Source organism: Microcaecilia unicolor, chromosome 1 (genome assembly GCF_901765095.1).
Source record: "Microcaecilia unicolor chromosome 1, aMicUni1.1, whole genome shotgun sequence".
Taxonomy (NCBI): domain Eukaryota; kingdom Metazoa; phylum Chordata; class Amphibia; order Gymnophiona; family Siphonopidae; genus Microcaecilia; species Microcaecilia unicolor.
Genome location: NC_044031.1, coordinates 677967721 through 677987508, shown reverse-complemented (window position 1 = coordinate 677987508; position 19788 = coordinate 677967721). Strand labels below are relative to the sequence as shown.

General features: G+C 41.6%; 1 protein-coding gene across 3 annotated transcripts in view; it reads left to right on the top strand.

The window, feature by feature from the left end:
• The window catches only part of ARIH1 (ariadne RBR E3 ubiquitin protein ligase 1), a 420527-nt gene that overhangs the window by 382142 nt on the left and 18597 nt on the right, over nucleotides 1-19788 (top strand). Inside the window, exon 12 of one of the 3 annotated variants that reach the window (XM_030187624.1) lies at nucleotides 14778-15038. In XM_030187624.1, coding sequence (XP_030043484.1) covers nucleotides 14778-15038 — 261 coding nt within the window. Of the gene's footprint in view, nucleotides 1-14771; nucleotides 15039-19788 lie in introns of all 3 variants that reach the window. The other 2 variants (XM_030187631.1, XM_030187615.1) reach the window with 2 other exon arrangements.

Sequence of the window (19788 nt, the reverse complement as noted above, 5' to 3'; positions counted from 1 at the left end):
CTAAAGGACATGAATTAAGGTTATGGGATGGTAGACTTAGGAGTAATGTCAGGAACTTCTTTTCCACAGAGAGGGTTGTTGATGTGTGGAATGCTGTCCCAAGGGGGAAGGTAGAGAAAAAAAATGGTGATGGAATTCAAAAAGGTGTGGGATGCACACACAGGACCTAATTAGAAAATGAATGGTATAAAAAAAGCAAAACTTAAATAGTTGCATGTGTATATGGATGTTGAGTGGCACTTAGATGGCGACTTTAGCTGTGAAGAACTAAGGCCGATGCTAGGCAAGCTTGTATGGTCTGGGTCCCGTATATGGCAATCCAGTTTAGGATGGGCTGGAGAAGGCTTCAATGGAAACTCTAGTAATTTGGAACGTGAGGACAGTGCCAGGCAGACTTCTACAGTCTATATCCCAGAAATGCCAAAGAGAGACAATGATCAAGTATTTGATATTACATTCATTGTTGGTTTAATCATGACTTGATAATGAGTGTGACTGTTGGGCAGACTGGATGGACCATTCAGATCTTTATCTGCTGTCAATTACTATGTTACTATATAGGTAATGAAAATTCTGAAAAAGTGTAAGCTGGTGCATCCAAAGCACCTATACTAAAATCACAAAATTCAGATGAGACAGGACTGAAAGATGACAATGAATCATCATCTATAAGCACATATAAAGCACAGATAGGATGAGAAAGGAATTGATAGCTAGAGTCAACACCAACAGGATACAAAAACAAAATAGTGGAGAAGAAAGAGATGTTAGTAAAGACCAAGAATTTCAAGAAATGGCAATGAATATTTTACTTTATTGTGATATCACTTATTGGCCAATATTGGTTCCTGATGACTTCAGAGTTAATCTGGTTAATAAGGGAAGTGAACCTCTTCAGAAAGAAAAAGACCTTTCTCTGCAGTTCATTGAGGAGGAAAAAACAGTAAAAGGAGGCAGTTGACACTTAAGAACTTCATGGTTTTATACATCTTTACCAAATGGTGAAAAAGTGTTGAGAACTTAGATGGTTTGTACAAAATCAAAAAATTGCTTGCTTTGTTTTTGCTGCAGACTGAATTGTGCACTCATACAGCTTTTCGGGAATTTATTTAGCAAAAATCATTATTGCACTAAGTTTTATATGCTTAAAAAATTAGTCATAAAAAAATGGTGTTGAGAAGCATTACGATGTATAGAGCATTTAAGTAAGCCGAAGTTCGGCGTGTTCACTAAAAATTTGGCTCAGCTGTAGGAAACAGCCTATAAAAGTTTCTCATCATTCCTTCACTTTAACAATGCATTAAAACTTGTTTTCTTTCCCTGTTGTGTTTTTTTTACTAAATAATAAAATAATATATATTGATATTTGGGATTGAAAGAAAAAATAGTGGCAGATATTAACAAAGCAAAATACTTTGGAAAATTTAAAAAATGTTATATTTATTAGTTTCACATGTCTGTCACAATAATCATGACAAAGGAAATATCACACATTTTAACAGGAAATTAAAAAAAAAAAAAAAGAATTTTTGACTACAGGATGATGATAAGGAATCAAGTTCAGGAAAATATTTTTTAAAAACAGAAAGTTTTAACACAAATGCAACCGCAGTCCTATTTTTCCAAGCCAGACATAAAAAAATATCTTATGTCATAACCCTCAATAATTGTTTCTGGTTAAAAACTATATAAATCTTATTTTCAAAATTTACCACACATCTACAAAGAAATCACAAAACAAACCCAAACCCCAGCTTTTGAGCTCTAGGACACACAGCTAAGAATTCTTACTACCATTTCTGACTTGCTCATGTCAAATCAGGAAAAAGTTGAACATGAGTAGCCATACTGGATCAGACCAATGATCCATGTAGCCCAGTATCCTGTTTTCCAAACAGTCACAAATACCTGGCAGAAACCCAAATCGTGGCAACACTCTATACTATAAATCCCAGGACAAACAGTTGCTTCCCATGTCTGTCTCAATAGCAGACTATGGACTTTTCCTCCAGGAATTTGTCCAAACCTTTTTTAAGCCCAGATACAGTAACTGCCACATTCTCTGGCAAAGAGTTCCGGAGCTTAACTATTCGTTGTGTGAAAAAAATATTTCCTCCTGTTTGTTTTTTTTATAATTTTTAACAAGAATCTTTATTGAAGGAATCCACGTATTACAACTGAAGCTTTACAGGCAAAAATCATACAGATTCCCCTCCATTAAACATCTGGTATACATACAGTCCTCTACTGAAAGCCTTCGTACATCAGCAATAATATTTCTTGTAACATTTAAACTTTTCATTTATACCCACTCCCCTCCAAACCACCCCCATCACCCTCACCCCTCCCCTCCCCTCTCCCTTACCCCTTCATGAGGAGGAATTCTACCCATCATTTTCACATTAGTGACTTTGTCACAGGAGCCCATATCTGTTCCCATTTTGCTAGGGTTTTATGTTCCTTAGCCATTAGCTTTTCCATATCACTCATATACCCAACCAAATTATACCAGCGGCGTATTGAAGGGCATTAATTTTTCTTCCACATCCGTGCTATCAACAACCGAGCTGCATGTTTGGCCAACTGGCTTCTCACTGCACTAAGCCCGGCAATAGATCTATTAAATAAAAACACTGCCGGATCCCAAGGGATCTGTCCCTCCACCCACGCTTGCACTCTTCCTCGCACCGATTTCCAAAATGCTTTTACTTTTCTACAGGACCACCAAATATGTCCCATTGTGCCTACCTGTCCACATCCCCTCCAGCATAATTTCGATGTCCCCGGGAACGTATAGTGTAGCCTCGCCTGGGTGAGATACCATCGGTACAGTACCTTTGTGCAATTCTCTTGGATATTGACTGCCCTGGAGGTATGGACTGAGGCCCACTCCATCTGCTGCCAAAGTTCAGGCTTATAGGTCACCTCCAGTTCCATTTCCCACCTATCACAGTGCTTACTGCTAGCCACTAGTGAATCCCTCAAGTGGCCATATAACTTAGAGATCAGTCCCTTAGTTTCCTCAGTCTCCACACACATTCTCTCTGACAAAGTAACTTCCCCCCTTAACTTACTTTTCAGACCAGATGTCTGAAGAAAATGAATAATCTGATTATATCTATACCTATCCTGTTGAGGTAAATCATATTCAGCTGCTAGTTCCCCAAAAGTAATAAAATGCTCCTCTTTCATTAGTTGCCCCCACCATATTAATCTACTTTTTTGCCACTTAACAAAAGGGGAAGGAGAGCATCTAGGAGGGAACGCAGCATTATATGCTATAGGTGTCAAACATCACTCATGGAATCCTTTCACTCGCTCTAATTTATCCCAACATGAGAAAGTATATTGAATGATAGAGTTAAGAGACTGAGGAAGATATCGATATTTAGGTGCCAGCCAGAGTAATTGCCCTAACTTTAGAAGGCTATGAATCATAAATTGTTCCATTCTGATCCATAGTTTATGATCTGACTCATGAAACCACTCAATGGCAGCTTTTGCCTGGGCAGCCCTGTGGTACAGCCCAGATGCGGCACTCCCAGTCCACCCTTACCTTTACGGGCTACAGACAAAATGGACCTAGGGAGTCGGGGTTTACGACCCTGCCATATAAAGTGTTGAAGCTTGGTTTGAAGCGAAAGAAGCATACGTTCATCAATTGCCTCTTGTTTATTTTAAAAGTATTTCCGTGTAACTTCCTCGAGTGTCCCCTAGTCTTTGTACTTTTGGAAGAAGTAAAAAATCGATTTACTTCTACTCATTCTACACTACTCAGGATTTTGTAGACCTCGATCATATCTCCCCTCATCCGTCTCTTTTCCAAGCTAAAGAGCCCTAACCTCTTTAGCCTTTCCTCCTACAAGAGGCGTTCCATCTCCTTTATCATTTTGGTCGCTCTTCTTTGAACCTTTTCTAATTCCGCTATATCTTTTTTCAGATACGGCAACCAGAACTGAACATAGTACTCAAAGTACGAACATACCATGGAGCGATACAAAGGCATTATAGTATTTTCGGTCTTATTTACCATCCCTTTCCTAATAATTCCTAGCATCCTGTTTGATTTTTTGGCTGCTGCTGCACGCTAAGTAGAAGATTTTAGAGTATTATCTCCGACAACACCCTGATCTTTTTCTTGAGTGCTGACCCCCAAGGTGGATCCTAGCATTAGGTAACTATGATTCGGATTATTCTTGCCAATGTGCATCACCTTGCATTTGTCCACATTAAATTTCATCTGCCATTTGGATGCCTAGTCTTCCAATTTCCTAAGGTCTTCCTGCAATATTTCACAGTAAGCACGTGTTTTAGCAACCTTGAATAGTTTTGTATCATCTGCAAATTTAATCACCTCACTCATCGTTCCAAGTTCCATATCATTTATAAATATATTAAAAAGCACTGATCCCAGTACAGATCCCTGTGGCACTCTGTTCACCCTCTTCCACTGACAGAAATGACCATTTAACCCTACCCTCTGTTTTCTCTCTAGTAACCAATTCCTAATCCACACCAGAACCTTGCCCACTATCCCATGACTCTTTAATTTTCTTAGGAGTCTGTCATGAACTTTATCAAAAGCTTTCTGAAAATCTAGATGCACTACATCAACCAGCTCACCTTTATCCACATGTTTAGTCACGCCTTCCAAGAAATGAAGCAGATTGATGAGGCAAGACTTCCCTTGGCTGAACATGTTTGTCTATGTGTTATGTAATTTTATTCTTTATAATAGTTTCCATTATTTTGCCTGGCACCAATGTCCAGTCTATAATTTCCTGGATCACCCCTAGAGCCCTTTTTAGAAATTGGCATCACATTGGTCAGTCTCCAATCTTCAAGTACTATGGACGATTTTAAACGACAGGTTACATAATACTAACAGCAGATCAGCAATTTCATGCTTGAGTTCTTTGAGTACCCTTGGATGTATGCCATCTGGTCTAGGTGATTTGTCAATTTGGTTCAGTACATCTTCCAGATTCACCAAGATTTCTTTCAGTTCCTCCGCATCATCACCCTTCACAAATATTTCAGGTACAGGCAGATTTCTTGCATCTTCTTCCGTAAAGACAGAAGCAAAGAATTCATTCAATTTCTCCGCTATGACCTTGTCCTCCCTGAGTGCCCCTTTTGCTCCTTCATGATCTAACGATCCCACGGATTCCCTTGCAGGCTTTCTCCTTCTGATGTACCTGAAAAAGTTATTACTCTGAGTTTTAGCCTCTGCGGCAAGTTTCTCTTCATATTCTCTTTTAGCCGCCTTTATTAATGCTTTGCATCTGACTTGCCAGAAACAACTGTTCCATTGAATGAAAATAAAGTCTTGAACCGCATTCCAGTCATTCTCCAAAACAAAAGTAGATAAAAATGAAGATCTAGACGTGAAGAGATCCAGTGGTCAAGAACTCTCAAGTTCTTACTGGACGCATCAGAAGGATCATATGGGATGTTTCCAGATACAGTTAAATACTGGGCACAAAGTATAGGCAGAATAGCCTCTGATGGCAACCTCAGTAATTCCCTTCCAGACCTTGTCTAGCAGGACCGCTAAAGATAACTTAGGAAAATTTGTAAAACGGAGCCACAAGTCTCTTGAGGATCACTAACCACCTTCTTTAGAGATTCCACCATCTTAATTTGGAGCTCCAGCTTTTGTGAATGATCTAAAAAGGTTATATAAAATTCTACCAATTGAACACCAAAATTAGATGATAAATACCTTATAGATTGGTTGAGGGTATGCATAGTGTCCCATAACACTTCCAATGGAATAACACTTGGACTCCGCTCATTGAAGCCCAAGCTCCTGGACTCTGCTCTATCTTCCTTACATCAAGGCCAGCTTCATGCTGCTGAAACTGCTGTTCCAGTTCTGAAACGATTTGTTCTTTTCTGGATGAAACACCTCGCCTGGGGTTTCCTCCAGCAGGGGCATTGGCATTAGAGATCCCTCTCCCAATGCACCCAACCCCTGCGATGGGAGACAACTTCCAGGCTGCCTAGTCTTACATCCTCCACGGGACTCAGTGAGACACCGCTTGCACTACTGGTGGGCATACCTTCTGGCATAGCTGAAGGTAGCAGAGGAGAGAGCTGGCTAGAGCACAAAACCCCTGTATCAAGGCCTGCTTCGTTGCTAGTTCCGGAGTGGATGCTGGAGGAAGCTATCACACCTTACCCCTCTTCTTCCCCACGTCAAAGACCAGGAAAGCATATACAAAGCAAAAGTAAGGAGCAGCCCAACAGGACATCTGTTCAGGATGCCATCTTGATGATTCCTCCTCTTTGGAATTTTTTGATAGCATTCCCTGTGTTTCACACACTGATCAGATGTGTGAATTGATATGTCCATATTGAAGATGCTAAAATTGAAATAAAGGAATCATTCTTGGGTTTCTTTCCTATTTCCTGGAAGACTGCTGCTGAACTCACAGAGATCTTGAAACAACTGGATAGTGTTGGACTGGACACAAACCTCTGTCATGGACGAGGATATGACAGTTCTGCAACTATAGCTGGTATTTTCAGTGGTGGTCAGGCAAAAATCAAAGAAATTAATCCCAAGTCTTTATTTGTGCCTTGTGCAAAGCATTCTCTGAATCTTTGTGGAGTTCACTCTTTTGGAAGTGTTTCTTCATGTGTAAATTTTTTTGGAATATAAGAATAACCATACTTAGACCAATTGTTCATCTAGCCCAGTATCCTGCTTCCAACAGTGGCCAATCCAGGCACAAGTACCTTTCAGAAACCCACATATTAGTAACATTCCATGTTATCAATCCTAGGGCAAGCTGTGGCTTCCCCCATGACAATCTCAGTAGCAGACTATATTTCTTTCCTCCAGGAACTTGTCCAAACCTTTCAAAAAAAGTATTAATTCTTTTCAGTCTCACCTCATTGATGGAAAATGCTGCAGAATGTAGGTACAACAATGAAAAAAACTTTCCCAGACAAGGTGGAGTTCTCATTATGAAGCTGTGTGCACAATAAAGATACATTTTGAAAAGTTAATCTCAACCTTTGAAGCACTATGTGATTCAAAAGAGGATCAGCTCAGATTTTGCTGTATACGATTTGTCTTTTTTTTTGTGTTATCTGAAACTTCACACCAGAAAAAAGATGAGACTAGTTAGACACAAAAATACTTGCAAACAACCAGCGACAGATGAGCAATATACAGTGAAACTGCAAGGTTTAAAATTGCTTGAAGATCAGCACACGCAAGTTGTGGAGAAAGCCATTAACTATGCACAAAGAAAATATAAGGAAGTAGACATTGACATAGAAAAAAAATCACATTTCGTAGAAAAATGCCTGCAGAAAGAACAAAAGATGCTGGTCTTACGTTGCCAGAAGAAATCAAAAGGGCTATGTTTGAATGCCTTGATCATTTTTTACCAAGAACTGAAGTCTCATTCTAAAACAATAGATCAAATAATATCAATGTTCGCTATCATTCAGGCATTCTCTCTGATTTTTGCAGAAGAAAAACTTAGGAAGTTTTTACCAAATATAGTTGAAAATTATAATGATTTTTCTGGTGAAGATATTTTAGTGGCAATTTTTCAACTGCAGAGATGTTTAAAAGCTGCTAGAATCAATCCCCAAAAAACAGACACGGACAGTATTGCAATTTCTATAATTTGTGACAGATTTTTATGGCTCTATGTCAAACTTATCTTTATGTTTTAAGACTTTTCCTAACAAATTGTATATCTATTGCTTCATATGAAAAAACTTTTTGAAATTTAAATTAATAAAAAGTGTTCTTCAATGAACTGTGAGTGAAGATGGATTGACAAATCTGGCTATACTGTCTATTGCAAATACAGAAAGAAACCTGTCTTCGCAAAAAACAACAATGATCAAAAACAGCGAAGATGACGTAAAAAACGTAAAGAGTGGAAAAAATGAAAACTAAAAATTAAATGAAAAACAGAAAGAAAGGGAATGAAAAATTGAAAAAAATCCACACAAGAAAAGAAAAAACACTGAGAACAAGATAAAAACCAAAATATAAAAATCAGAAAAAGACGACACAAGAAAAATAAAAAATGAATCAATTTATTAAGGTGATTTGACTCGACACAGCTGTGTTTCGGCCCAACTGGCCTGCGTCAGGAGTCTGTTACACCATGTATATATTGTGTGGCAATATCAGTCCTTGAAGAATAATGAATTGTGTGGCAATATCAGTCCTTGAAGAATATTGAATTTAAACACACCTTTATTCGATAAACACTCTACCTTTAAAAAGGCTGTGTGTACGGTCTGGTAAAAATCGTTGTGGAATACTCTGGTTCTGGAAATATATATATATCTCATTAGAGAACAGCTGCAGAGTATTCCACAACGATTTTTACCAGACCGTACACACAGCCTTTTTAAAGGTAGAGTGTTTATCGAATAAAGGTGTGTTTAAATTCAATATTCTTCAAGGACTGATATTGCCACACAATTCATTATTCTTCAAGGACTGATATTGCCACACAATATATACATGGTGTAACAGACTCCTGACGCAGGCCAGTTGGGCTGAAACACAGCTGTGTCGAGTCAAATCACCTTAATAAATTGATTCATTTTTTATTTTTCTTGTGTCGTCTTTTTCTGATTTTTATATTTTGGTTTTTATCTTGTTCTCAGTGTTTTTTCTTTTCTTGTGTGGATTTTTTTCAATTTTTCATTCCCTTTCTTTCTGTTTTTCATTTAATTTTTAGTTTTCATTTTTTCCACTCTTTACGTTTTTTACGTCATCTATACTGTCTATTGAACATGAATATGTTTTGTTGGGCATTGACAAATTTGCAGGGTTGAAAATAGAAACTGTAAAGATATTATTAATTACTGTAACAGAGCAATATGTAGGTATGGATTTTTTCCGCTTTAAAAAAAAATACATTTAATGTAATTAAAAGGTAATAATTACTTTCCCTTTTTTGTACTGTAATATTTTGTTTGTTTTTACTGGCATGATGATTACATATTCAAAGTTCAATAAAGGAAAAATTAATTCTTTTCTGACCATCCATTTCATTTAATTATTAAAAAAAAATCACATAGAGGCGAGCATGTTAAAAAAAACAAATTGGCCCTGAAAACCCTATCTTGGGATGTATATAAAAGCATACTAGGGCCTTTCCAGTCCACTTTGAGGCATATTTCAAAGAACTTAGACTTACAAAGTTCCATAGTAATCTATGGAACTTTGTAAGTCTAAGTGCTTTGAAAATGAGCCCCTAAGTGATCCAGGCTATGATTAAGGCAGAATGGGATGTTTGAGAAGCCAGCCTCCAGGTGGGCAGAGCTATGTGGGTCCTGGAGGAAAAAGAAAGGCTGGTTCCAGACTGGCCTGGTAGGACTCGAGAAAAAAAAAGATTAGCAGGTGAAGCCACATTTTTTCCTTTCTTCGTGGAGAACGCCCTGTACCTAATTCTTCAGCTCCCTCTCCAGAGAGGCAAACTTTTCTTCAGAGGAGCACCAACTCCTCCTCCTTTTAAATTTCTGATATTTGAATTTTTTACCACTAGTCTTGGTAGAAAATAGATGTGTGGCATTCCTACTTAACTTTTGAAAGTATTTTGCACTAGCTCTCCTGTCCTTCCTCCACCCCCGAAAGCAGTCACCTGGTCTAATAAGCAGGGTTTATGTTGCGAAGCAGAGGTATAGTAAGGTGTTAATACAGCATTGGAGATTTATTTATTTATTAGGATTTATTTACTGCCTTTTTGAAGGAATTCACTCAAGGCGGTGTACAACAAGAATAAGTCAAACATAAGCAATAGACAATTACAGATCTTTGATTGTTTTGGCCCTTCCACCCTGTTCCTTAGCTCACCCACCCCAAGAGTGTCACTTCCTATATTGTCTGCCTAATCCCTTGCCTATCTACTTCAATTAATTCCATCTAAATTACAGCTAGTTTTGAGAACAAATCATTTCTGATTGCAGTTAAGCTCTTTAATCAGTTGCCTTTCCTGATTTAGAATAAAAGGGTTTTTCTTATATTGTTTAGCTTACTGTTATTTTCCTTTATATACCTTTAATAGAATGTTATTAGTTTACTTTCTCTCTTCCTAAAAAATAAAAATTGTTGATCAGCTTACTCAAGGCTTTTCTTTTTACCCCCACTTCATAAGGGGAAAACAATTTAGTAAGATTAATCCCTTGAATTAAGCCTACAAACACACTACACTACACATCCGATATTTAAAATACAATTCTAAAGGAAGTAATAGAACTACACCCACAGAGTGAATCTGAACAGGTCCTTTGATCTCATATTAAAGTCACTACCTGCTTCTTGTACAGAACAGGTGAAGGAAAAATAGGGTTGGGGCTTTGGTAGGTCCTTTTCTTTCTATTGACAAGTGCAAAAATACCTACATTTTGAAATATGGCTAAGAACATTGTGCCCCCAAAGCTGCTGCTCTCATTACAGCTTCTGCCTCTGCCTAAACTGAATGCTTAATCCAAGGTGACAGACAGGTTTCATATGCTAAATGTATGCACATTGGATCCCTCATGCAGGAAGTACAAGAACTAAGGGAGGAGGTGGCAATACTAAGAAGCATCTGTGACAACCAGAAATCCATCGCAGAAATACATCTTGAGGCATTGGGGAAAGGGAAAAGAGATGTTGTGCAGAAAGAGGACAGCTGACAAAGATCACCAGATCCTGCAAAATCAACCCCTTCCCCCCAATTCCATTTTCTGTTGAACTGAAGAACTGGTTTGCAGCCTGGAAGTAGAAGAACTGAAAATATCTCGAGCTGGAGGAAACAAACTCAAAAATCCCAAAGCTGCTGTATCAGTGGCTAATAAGAAGCGAAAGGATAGTGGCGGTTGGTGATTCTCTTCTGAGGAATGACCAGACATGATGTCCAGGGAGTTGTGCTGTCTGCCTGGAGCCAAGATTCGAGATGTAGCAGAAAGTTTGCCAAGATTCATCAAGCCTACTGACCACTATCCTATGCTACTCATCCGTGTTGGCATAAATGATACTGCTAGGTATCATACTGAACATATCAAATGTGACTTCATGGCTCTGGAACAGATGGTGAAGCAGTTAGTTGCACAGGTGGTGTTTTCATTGATCATTCTTGTTGAGGATAAAGGCCAAATGAGGGAAGCTCATATCCTTGAGCTGAATGTGTGGCTTCGTGGATGGTGGCAACCTGAGCACTTCGGTTTCCTAGACCATGGGATGATTTTCCAAGAGCTACTGAGCAGAGGTAGTGCCCATCTATCAAAGAAGGGACAAAGTGTCTTCCATAACAAACTGGCTAATGTACTAACGAGGGCTTTAAACTAAATTTGCTGGGGAGAGTGAGAAAAGCCCCAAAGTTGTCAATAATCCTCAGGAATGTAAGACTTCAAATATTTTTATAGAAATGTGGGAAAAGATTGATATCTGGAGAGCTTTATTTACCAATGCCCATAGTATGGGAAACAAATTTCTAGATCTAGAAGCTGTAATGATAGAAGCCAACTTGGATTTAGTGGTAGTCACTGAGACGTGGTTCATGGATAGCCATGACTGGGATATAGTTATACCTAGCTATAATCTATTTAGGAAGGACAGGACAGGAAAAAAAAGGTGGAGGGGTGATATATGTTAAGAATAATATTAAAATGATAGAATTGCAGGACATGCAGGGGTAAGGCAGAACTGTGGATTAATCTGGAAAGAGGGCATGGAAAATGTATTTACATTTGGTGTGATATTCAGGCCTCCTTCACAGTCAGAAGAAATGGACAGGTTTAATTGAAGACATCTACAAGATTGCTAGGAAAGAGGAAGTACTACTGACAGGCCAGATGTCAGTTGGGACATCCCTGCTGTGAAATTATCTAGAAGAAAGTGGATATTGGATTCTCTACAGGAAGAATGGTTCCAGCAGTTGGTAATGGAACCCTCATGGGATGGAGCTATTCCTAGACCTGGTGCTTACAAATGGAGTGTTTCTGATGTTATGCTTGGAGCTCATTTGGCATCTAGAGATCACCAAGTGGTGCGGTTCAGAATTTTGACACAGGAAGAGAGGTCTTCAAGAGAACTAACTTGGCCAAAATGGGGGAATATCTCAAGAAAGAGTTAGTTGGATGGAAACAGCTGAAGGAAGTAGAACATCTGTGGGCAAAACTGAAAGGAGCTATTTAAAGGCGACAAACCTTTATGTTACAAAAGTACATAAAAGTAAGAGAAAAAGAAGGCCGCTTTGGTTTTCAGATGCAGTAGCTGAAAAGGTAAGGGGGAAAAAAGATTAGCCTTCACAAATTGCAAGACAATTCAGAAAGAGGAAGATATGCAAAAACACCTGGTAAAAGCCAAGAGTAGCTGGAAAAGCTGTCAGGAAAGCAAAGATGTAAATGGAAGAAAAGATATCCAATATGGTAAAATTGGGGGACATGACATTTTTTAGATATGAAGCGATAAGGAGGAAGTGCCAAATGGCATTGTGAGGCTCAAGGGTGAAGGGGAGGAATATGTAGAAGCTGAAAAGGATAAAGATGAACTGCTTAACAGTTACTGCTGTTCTGTGATCATGGATGAATGGCCAGGGGTAGGACCATAGAAAACAAATGCTAATAGGGATGGATGGTATGGTAGGCCAGGACCAATTCTCAGAAGACCGTGAGGAGCCAGCTAAACTAAAAATAGACAAAGTGATTGGGCCTGATGGAATACACCCAAGGGTACTCAAGGAACTCGGATATGTTCTGTTGGCTCCGTTGTTTAACCTCTTCAATGCTGCTTTAGAGTCTGGAGTGGTCCTGGAGGACTGGAGGGCAGATGTGGTCCCTGTGCACAAGAGCAGACGTAAGGAGGAGGATGGGAATTACAGAGCAGTCAGTTCTCAGTGGTGAGTAAACTAATGGAAATTCTGCTAAAACAGAAGATTGTGAGGTTTCTCGAATTGAATGGACTGCATGACCTGAGGCAGGTCTTGTAAGACAAGACAAATATGATTGATTTTCTTTGACTGAGTGACCAAACAGTTGGATGAGAGAGGGGCGCTAGATGTGGTGTACTTGGACTTTAGCAAAGCCTTTGACACATTTCTGCACAGGCGACTGATAAATTAAGTGCCTTTGGTATGGGACCCAAAGTGACTGGGTTAAAAACTGGTTAAATAGAAGGATTCAGAGGGCAGTGGTAAATGGAGTTTGCTCCAAAGAAAATGATTTTTATCAGTGGTGTATAGCAGGGATCTGTCCTTGTACCCACTCTTTTTAACATTTTTGTGAGTGATATTGCAGCAGGACTATCTGGTAAGGTTTGTCTCTTTGCAGATGATACCAAACTCTGTAATAGGGTGAACACCCTGGATGATACGGATAGCATGAGGAGAAATCTAGTGAAGCTTGAAGAATGGTCCAATAATTGGCAACTAAGATTGAATGCTAAAAAATGCAGGGTCATGCATGTGGGCTACAAAGATCCAAGGGAACGGTATAGTATAGGGGGTGAAGTGCTTCTTTGTACGAAATAAGAGCAGGGCTTAGGGGTGATGGTATCCGATGATCTTAAGGTGGCGATTGTCAAAGCCAGGCTGCTTAGGTGCATAGGGAGAAGAATAACCAGCAGGAAAAAAGAGGTGATAGTACCCTTGTATAAACCTCTGGTAAGGCCACATTTAAAATACTGTGGTGCAGTTCTGGAGACCGCACCTACCAAAAGATATAAATAGGATAGAATTAGTGCAGAGGGCGCTATTAAAATCCAGGGACAGACTTACAGACCTCAACATGTATACTTTGGAAGAAAGGCAGGAGAAAGGTGAGATATGATAGAGACGTTTAAATATCTCTGTGGCATTAATGTATAGGAGGTGAGCCTCTTTCAAATGAAGGAAAGCACTGGTATGAGATGACAGGATGACATTAAGAAGTTACAGACTCAGAAATAATCTAAGAAAATACTTTTTCACAGAAAGGGTGATGGACACATCGAATAGCTTCCCTGTAGAGGTCATGGAATCAAAGACTGAGTTTGAATTTAAGAAAGCTTGGGACAGGCATGTGGGAGAAAGGAGGGAAATAGTGGTTACTGTGGATGGGCCATTTGGCCCTTATCTGCCATCATATTTCTATGTTTCTTCAAGGGCAACTCAACACTGTTTGGCCTACGCTCCAGGCAAGAGCCATAAACATGGCCCCCAAGAAAATGTTTGCCTACCCCTGATCTAGATTGTTAATAGCATTCCCACAAGTAAAAATAATTCTAGCATCGTCAACGACTAGTATTTATGGATATTTATTTATTTTAACCCATTTAGCACATTGTTCTTTTTATTTTTTATATCTATTTAAATTACAACCATGTAAATACTGTTTAGCACATTCTAAGCAAAGAACAGTACAGATATTTTACAATATATTCACACAGCAAAATCAAATATTACTTTATGATATTTTACTTTCACTGATAAATTTTGCTCAAAGAATTGATTGTTTAAAATTGCTTTACTCCTTTCCGAAATCTCGGTAAATAAAAATGAAATGGGGAATGTATACTAAAGAATGGGCCAGCACAGGGGCTAGTAAATATCTTGTGCATCACTTTAGAGGAAGAAACCTGTAGTGAGCTTTGCTGGGAATATAGTGATCAAACAAGACATGTAAGGTTGTATTATGGATTGCATCTAGATCCGCAGATCTGAATAATTGTTTACAGTCTTTTAATTTGATGATGTTCTCATGTTAGCTGCTGTGTTCTTGATAAGGTTTTAAGTTTTTCTTTGTGTTTTTAATATGTACTGACACAGAGATCCAGAGCAGCCTTGCAGAGGTATCTGTTCTACTGCAACCGCTACATGAACCACATGCAGAGCTTGCGATTTGAGCACAAACTGTACGCACAGGTGAAACAGAAAATGGAGGAGATGCAGCAGCACAACATGTCCTGGATTGAGGTGCAGTTCCTGAAGAAAGCAGTCGACGTGCTCTGCCAGTGCCGTGCCACACTCATGTACACTTACGTCTTTGCCTTCTACCTCAAAAAGAATAATCAGTCCATTATCTTTGAGGTAGGGAGCGTCACCTGTGCCACAGTTTCCCGTTCATAACAGTCACCACTAAGCTATATTTATTCTGGAGACAATATTGATACAACACCTTAGTTACTTTTAAGTTTGTATTTATTTAAACCTTTTACCTTAAATGGTATATCTTCACTGGAAAGCACAGCTACCCTCATTGACCTTGAGGACTGGGAAAGGAAGTATTTTCTGAGATTTTTATGGTGGCATCTTCCCTCCCTGAAACACAAGACTGCCAGTCTGCACATATAAAGCAGCAGCTTAAGCCTTTAGACCGTCCTAGGCTATAGCTATATATACCTTTTTCATACACTGGGTATTTCTCTGTCCCTGGAGGGCTCACAATCTAATTTTGTACCTGAGGCAATGGAGGGTTAATTGACTTGCCCAAGATCACAAGGAGCAGAAGTGGGATTTCAGCCGGCCACCTCTGGATGTCAAGACTGCTCTAACCACTAGGCTACTCTTCCACTCCGATTTATTTATTGATACTTGTATCCCACATTATCTGAATTCAGTTATTCAGTTCTATGTGGCTTACATGAGTAATAAAACAGTACAAAAAATAGTGAATGAAAGCGCATTAGAGAAAAAAAAACTGTGAAATTACAGAACATAGTTGAAAGATAGTATCAAGGGGAATAATCATTAGTTAACATTCAGTATAGTAATTGTGTTGAAGGCCAGAATAACAATCCAGTTAACATTTTTGTAGTTTCAGCCTGGCTACTCTGATCTGCAAACATAGCAGGCTCCTCTCAGGAGCAATAGCAGCTTGGTATTATTGATCGTGACTTGGATACAAGTACAGGTTGAACAGCAATTGGATGGCAGAAATTTTGCTGGGTTAAATTTAGTAGTACTTTTCTGGTAATATATCCTGAATGACACATGGCGTATCTCAGCATTTTGTGGATAATAAGCTTGGAATCTAGTTGTCCATTTTGCAGGTAATCAGGAATATCTTGGGTCTAGCACAAAAAGATGATTAGACAAATGGTATTTTCAGAGTGTTAACTTTCCATTGTTGAACTGTGTGAAGCTTTTATAATATAAGGATCTCTTGCTTCCTGATGCCAACTGGCTGATGTCTTCATATAATAACCATAGTAAAATCTAGGCTTAACAGAGCTAAAACTATGCTTGCAGTACAGTTTTATCTTAATTAGAAAATACCTTTACAAACACCTCTCCTATTCACCGATGATCAGAAGCAAGCACCATACTAGTGCTTGCGTTTGCTACCGCCCTATGATCAGAGCCCCTGAGCACATAAAACAATGCGCTCATGGGCTCTGAATACAACTAGCATGCTAATGCATGCAAAACAGGGCTCTTAGTGCAAATAGCATGCAAATGCATGCTAAACCTATTCATCCCCAATGATCAGCGACCAGCGCGCCTAAGATTGGCTTGATGGCCGCGGCAAACCCTACGCCATCTCGGAGCTGGCGTTAGGGTTTGCAGATCATTGGGGAGGAATGGTGAGCCCTGTGCAGCGTGCATTTGCATGCTATATGGCCCCCATTCCCCCCAATATAGCAACCTCCCACCCAGGAACTGACGACCCCCCCAGCAACAGGGGGCTGGAGCTCTGGCGGACCTCCGGTCCCTCCCTCCCTCCCCGACACAAGTTCAGGAAGGGCTGGAGATCCAGTGGGTCTCCAGTTCCCCCTAACCCCCCCCCCCCTCCCCAGCATTTGTAAGAAGTCCCTGGTGGTCCAGTGGGCAACGGACGACCCCAGGCCCCCCAGTGACAGGGGGCTGGAGGTCCGGCAGATCTCCGGTGTCCCCCCCCCCCCCCCCCCGACACAGGTTCAGGGAGAGCTGGAGATCCGGTGGGTCTCCAGCCCCCCCCCCCCAGCACTAGCAAGAAGTCCCTGGTGGTCCAGTGGGCTGCTGTCAATCCCCCTACTCTTCCTCCCCCCCTACCTTGAGTTGGAGGAGGAAGGTGGCCTGCCTCCCTCCTCTTCCTTTGACGTCGCCTGTAAAATGGCGGCATTCTGCCCACTGTATCCTGGGATGCACTGGGTGGGGCATCACAACATATAAGGGGGGATTGACAGCAGCCCAGTGAGCACCAGGGATTGCTTGCTAATGCTGGGGGGTGGGGGGGGCTGAAGACCCCCCGGATCTCCAGCCCCCCTGAACCTGGGTCGGACCTCCAGCCCGCTGGGGGGGGGGGGGGGGGGGGTCGGGGGTTGTCGGTCGCCCACTGGGCCACCAGGGACTTCTTAGAAATGCTGGAGTGGGTTAGGGGGGGCAGGAGACCCCCCCCCCCCAGGACTACAGCCCCCCCTTGAACCTGTGTTGGGGAGGTCGGGGGGACTGGAGGTCTACTGGACCTCCAGCCCCCATTTTGCCTTGCTCGGAGCAGGAGTGGTTGGGGTCTGGTGGTCCCATGGACCTCCGTCCCCTGTGTTTGACAGGTCTGGGCTTTTGACAGCCCAGACCTATCGAACAACTGCAGGAGGATGCACTCAGGCACAATCCTCCCGCACTTCTACACCATGATCAGAGAGAATTGCGTGCTTAAATTTGCATGTCATTATATCTGATCATGGGTCCAATAACGGCACGCGCTGTCCCAGTGCTATTTTTAGAGCGCTGTTTAGAGTAGCGCGGGGATTTGATCATCTGCTTGTCAATGAGGTGTGTTGCTTTATGTAGGCTTATTCATTACTTGGGTGTTAACTATAGTAACAATGTATGCAATACAGAGCAGAATAGCAGTATACACTGTAGAGAGACACAAACTGGTTAACTACTACTATTTAACATTTCTAAAGCGCTACTAGGGTTATGCAGCGCTGTACAATTTAACATAGAAGGACAGTCCCTGCTCAAAGAGCTTACAATCTAAAGGACAAATGTACAGTCGTTCAAGTAGGGGCAGTCGAATTGGGGCAGTCTAGATTTCCTGAAAGGTAAAAAGGGTTAGGTGCCGAAAGCAACATTGAAGAGGTGGGCTTTGAGCAGGGATTTGAAGATGGGTAGGGAGGGTGTTTGGCGTATGGGTTCAGGAAGTTTATTCCAAGCATAGGGTGAGGCGAGGCAGAATTTTATATGTGTAGTGTTTACGCATCAAAAATATCCACAGAGGGAACAGGGCAAATACAAAATCTTTCAAACAACCCTGCTCAATTTGCTGACATACATAACATAAAACACACATTTCTTGAGGAGTTTCTATGTGTAAATATTCAATATTTTACTCTGTAGGGGAATATTGCAAAGGCATTTTATCACTACTTTTCTAATGGTTTATAACCACTAAGAAGGAACTAGAATAAAATAATAATAAAAAAAACTCTTAGGTCTGTGCTCTTTAGGTCTCTGTATTTTCAGTTGGAAGGAAGAGAGGTTATTTTGAAACTGAGAAACATTAAATAAATCTTATATCTAACTTGATTGTAGTCTTTAGATTTTTTTTTTTTTTTTAATATACTATAGGGTGTTGGAAATAATGCCAACCCAAAAGTTTCTCAGTTGTATTAACCCTGATCTTGATGTGAGTTGTGTACTGGCTTTTCTCCGAGGACAAGCAGGCTGCTTGTTCTCACGACTGGGTTGAGGTCCACGGCAGCCCCTCAAACCGGACGAAAAATCTCACGGGAGGTCCCGCACGCAGGGCACGCCCACCGCGCATGCGCGGGCGTCTTCCTGATCGTGCGCGACCGTTCCCGCTCAGTTTTTCACTTTCCGTGCTGGTGAGAGATGCATCTTCGTCCCTCTCCGTGTCAGCCCCAGAAAACCGATTTGCGGCCTAGTCCGCGCTTTTATTTTATTTCTTTCTTGTTTTCCGCGCGCCCCTTTATTAAAAAAAAGTTTTTCCTTTCCTTCCCCCTCGTCGGGTTCTTTCGTGGGGTCGCCGTTACTTCCTTTTTGTGGTGTGCCTTTCACCGCCACAATCGACGATTTTGATGTCGCCGACCCGATTTTTCCTTCGATGTCCTCGAAGCTCCTGAGCGGATTCAAAAAGTGTGGTCGGTGCGGCCGGCAGATCTCGCAGACCGATCCTCTCGCTTTGTGCCTCCAGTGTCTCGGCCCGGAGCATAATTCCAAAGCGTGCACCTTGTGTCTCGGCTTGCGGAAGCGGACGTAGGTGGCGAGGCAAGTTCTTCGGGACCGTCTTTTTGGAACTTGCGCCGGCCCTTTGACGTCGACCTCGATAGCATCGACGTCGACGGCCGGGTCTTCGGTACTGGTACCGATGTCGACGTCTTCGGCGCCGACTATGGCACCGACCCCAGGAGCACAGGTTCCCTTGGCCCGACGGCGGCAGTGAGCAGTCCGCCCCGGCCACTCCCGCTGCTCAGGGCCATCAGGACCGAACCCTGTCGGATCCGATCCCCACAGGCCGTGGAGACTCCACCTCCTCCTCGTCTATGCCGCGGAGCGCCGATGACGGACATCAGAAGAAAGCTGCGAAGAAGCACCGTCATCGGTCGCCCACGGCGCATGGGACTGGCAGCTCCGGGACGTCGAGAGAAGACTCGACCCCCAAGAAGCGACAGCGCCAGGAGGAGCGCTCCCCCTCTATTGAAGAAATGTCGATGCGCAGGTCGTCGGGTACCCCGGTACAGTCTCCTGGACCCGGACAGCTTCCAGCACCGACGCCCGCACCGGCCCCCCTGCCTCTCCCGACAGCGGGCCTAGACAAGTGCCTCCGAGGCATCCTCCCGGAGATCCTGGAAGGGCTGATGTGCCAGGCCTTGCCGGCACCAGGGGTGCTTGC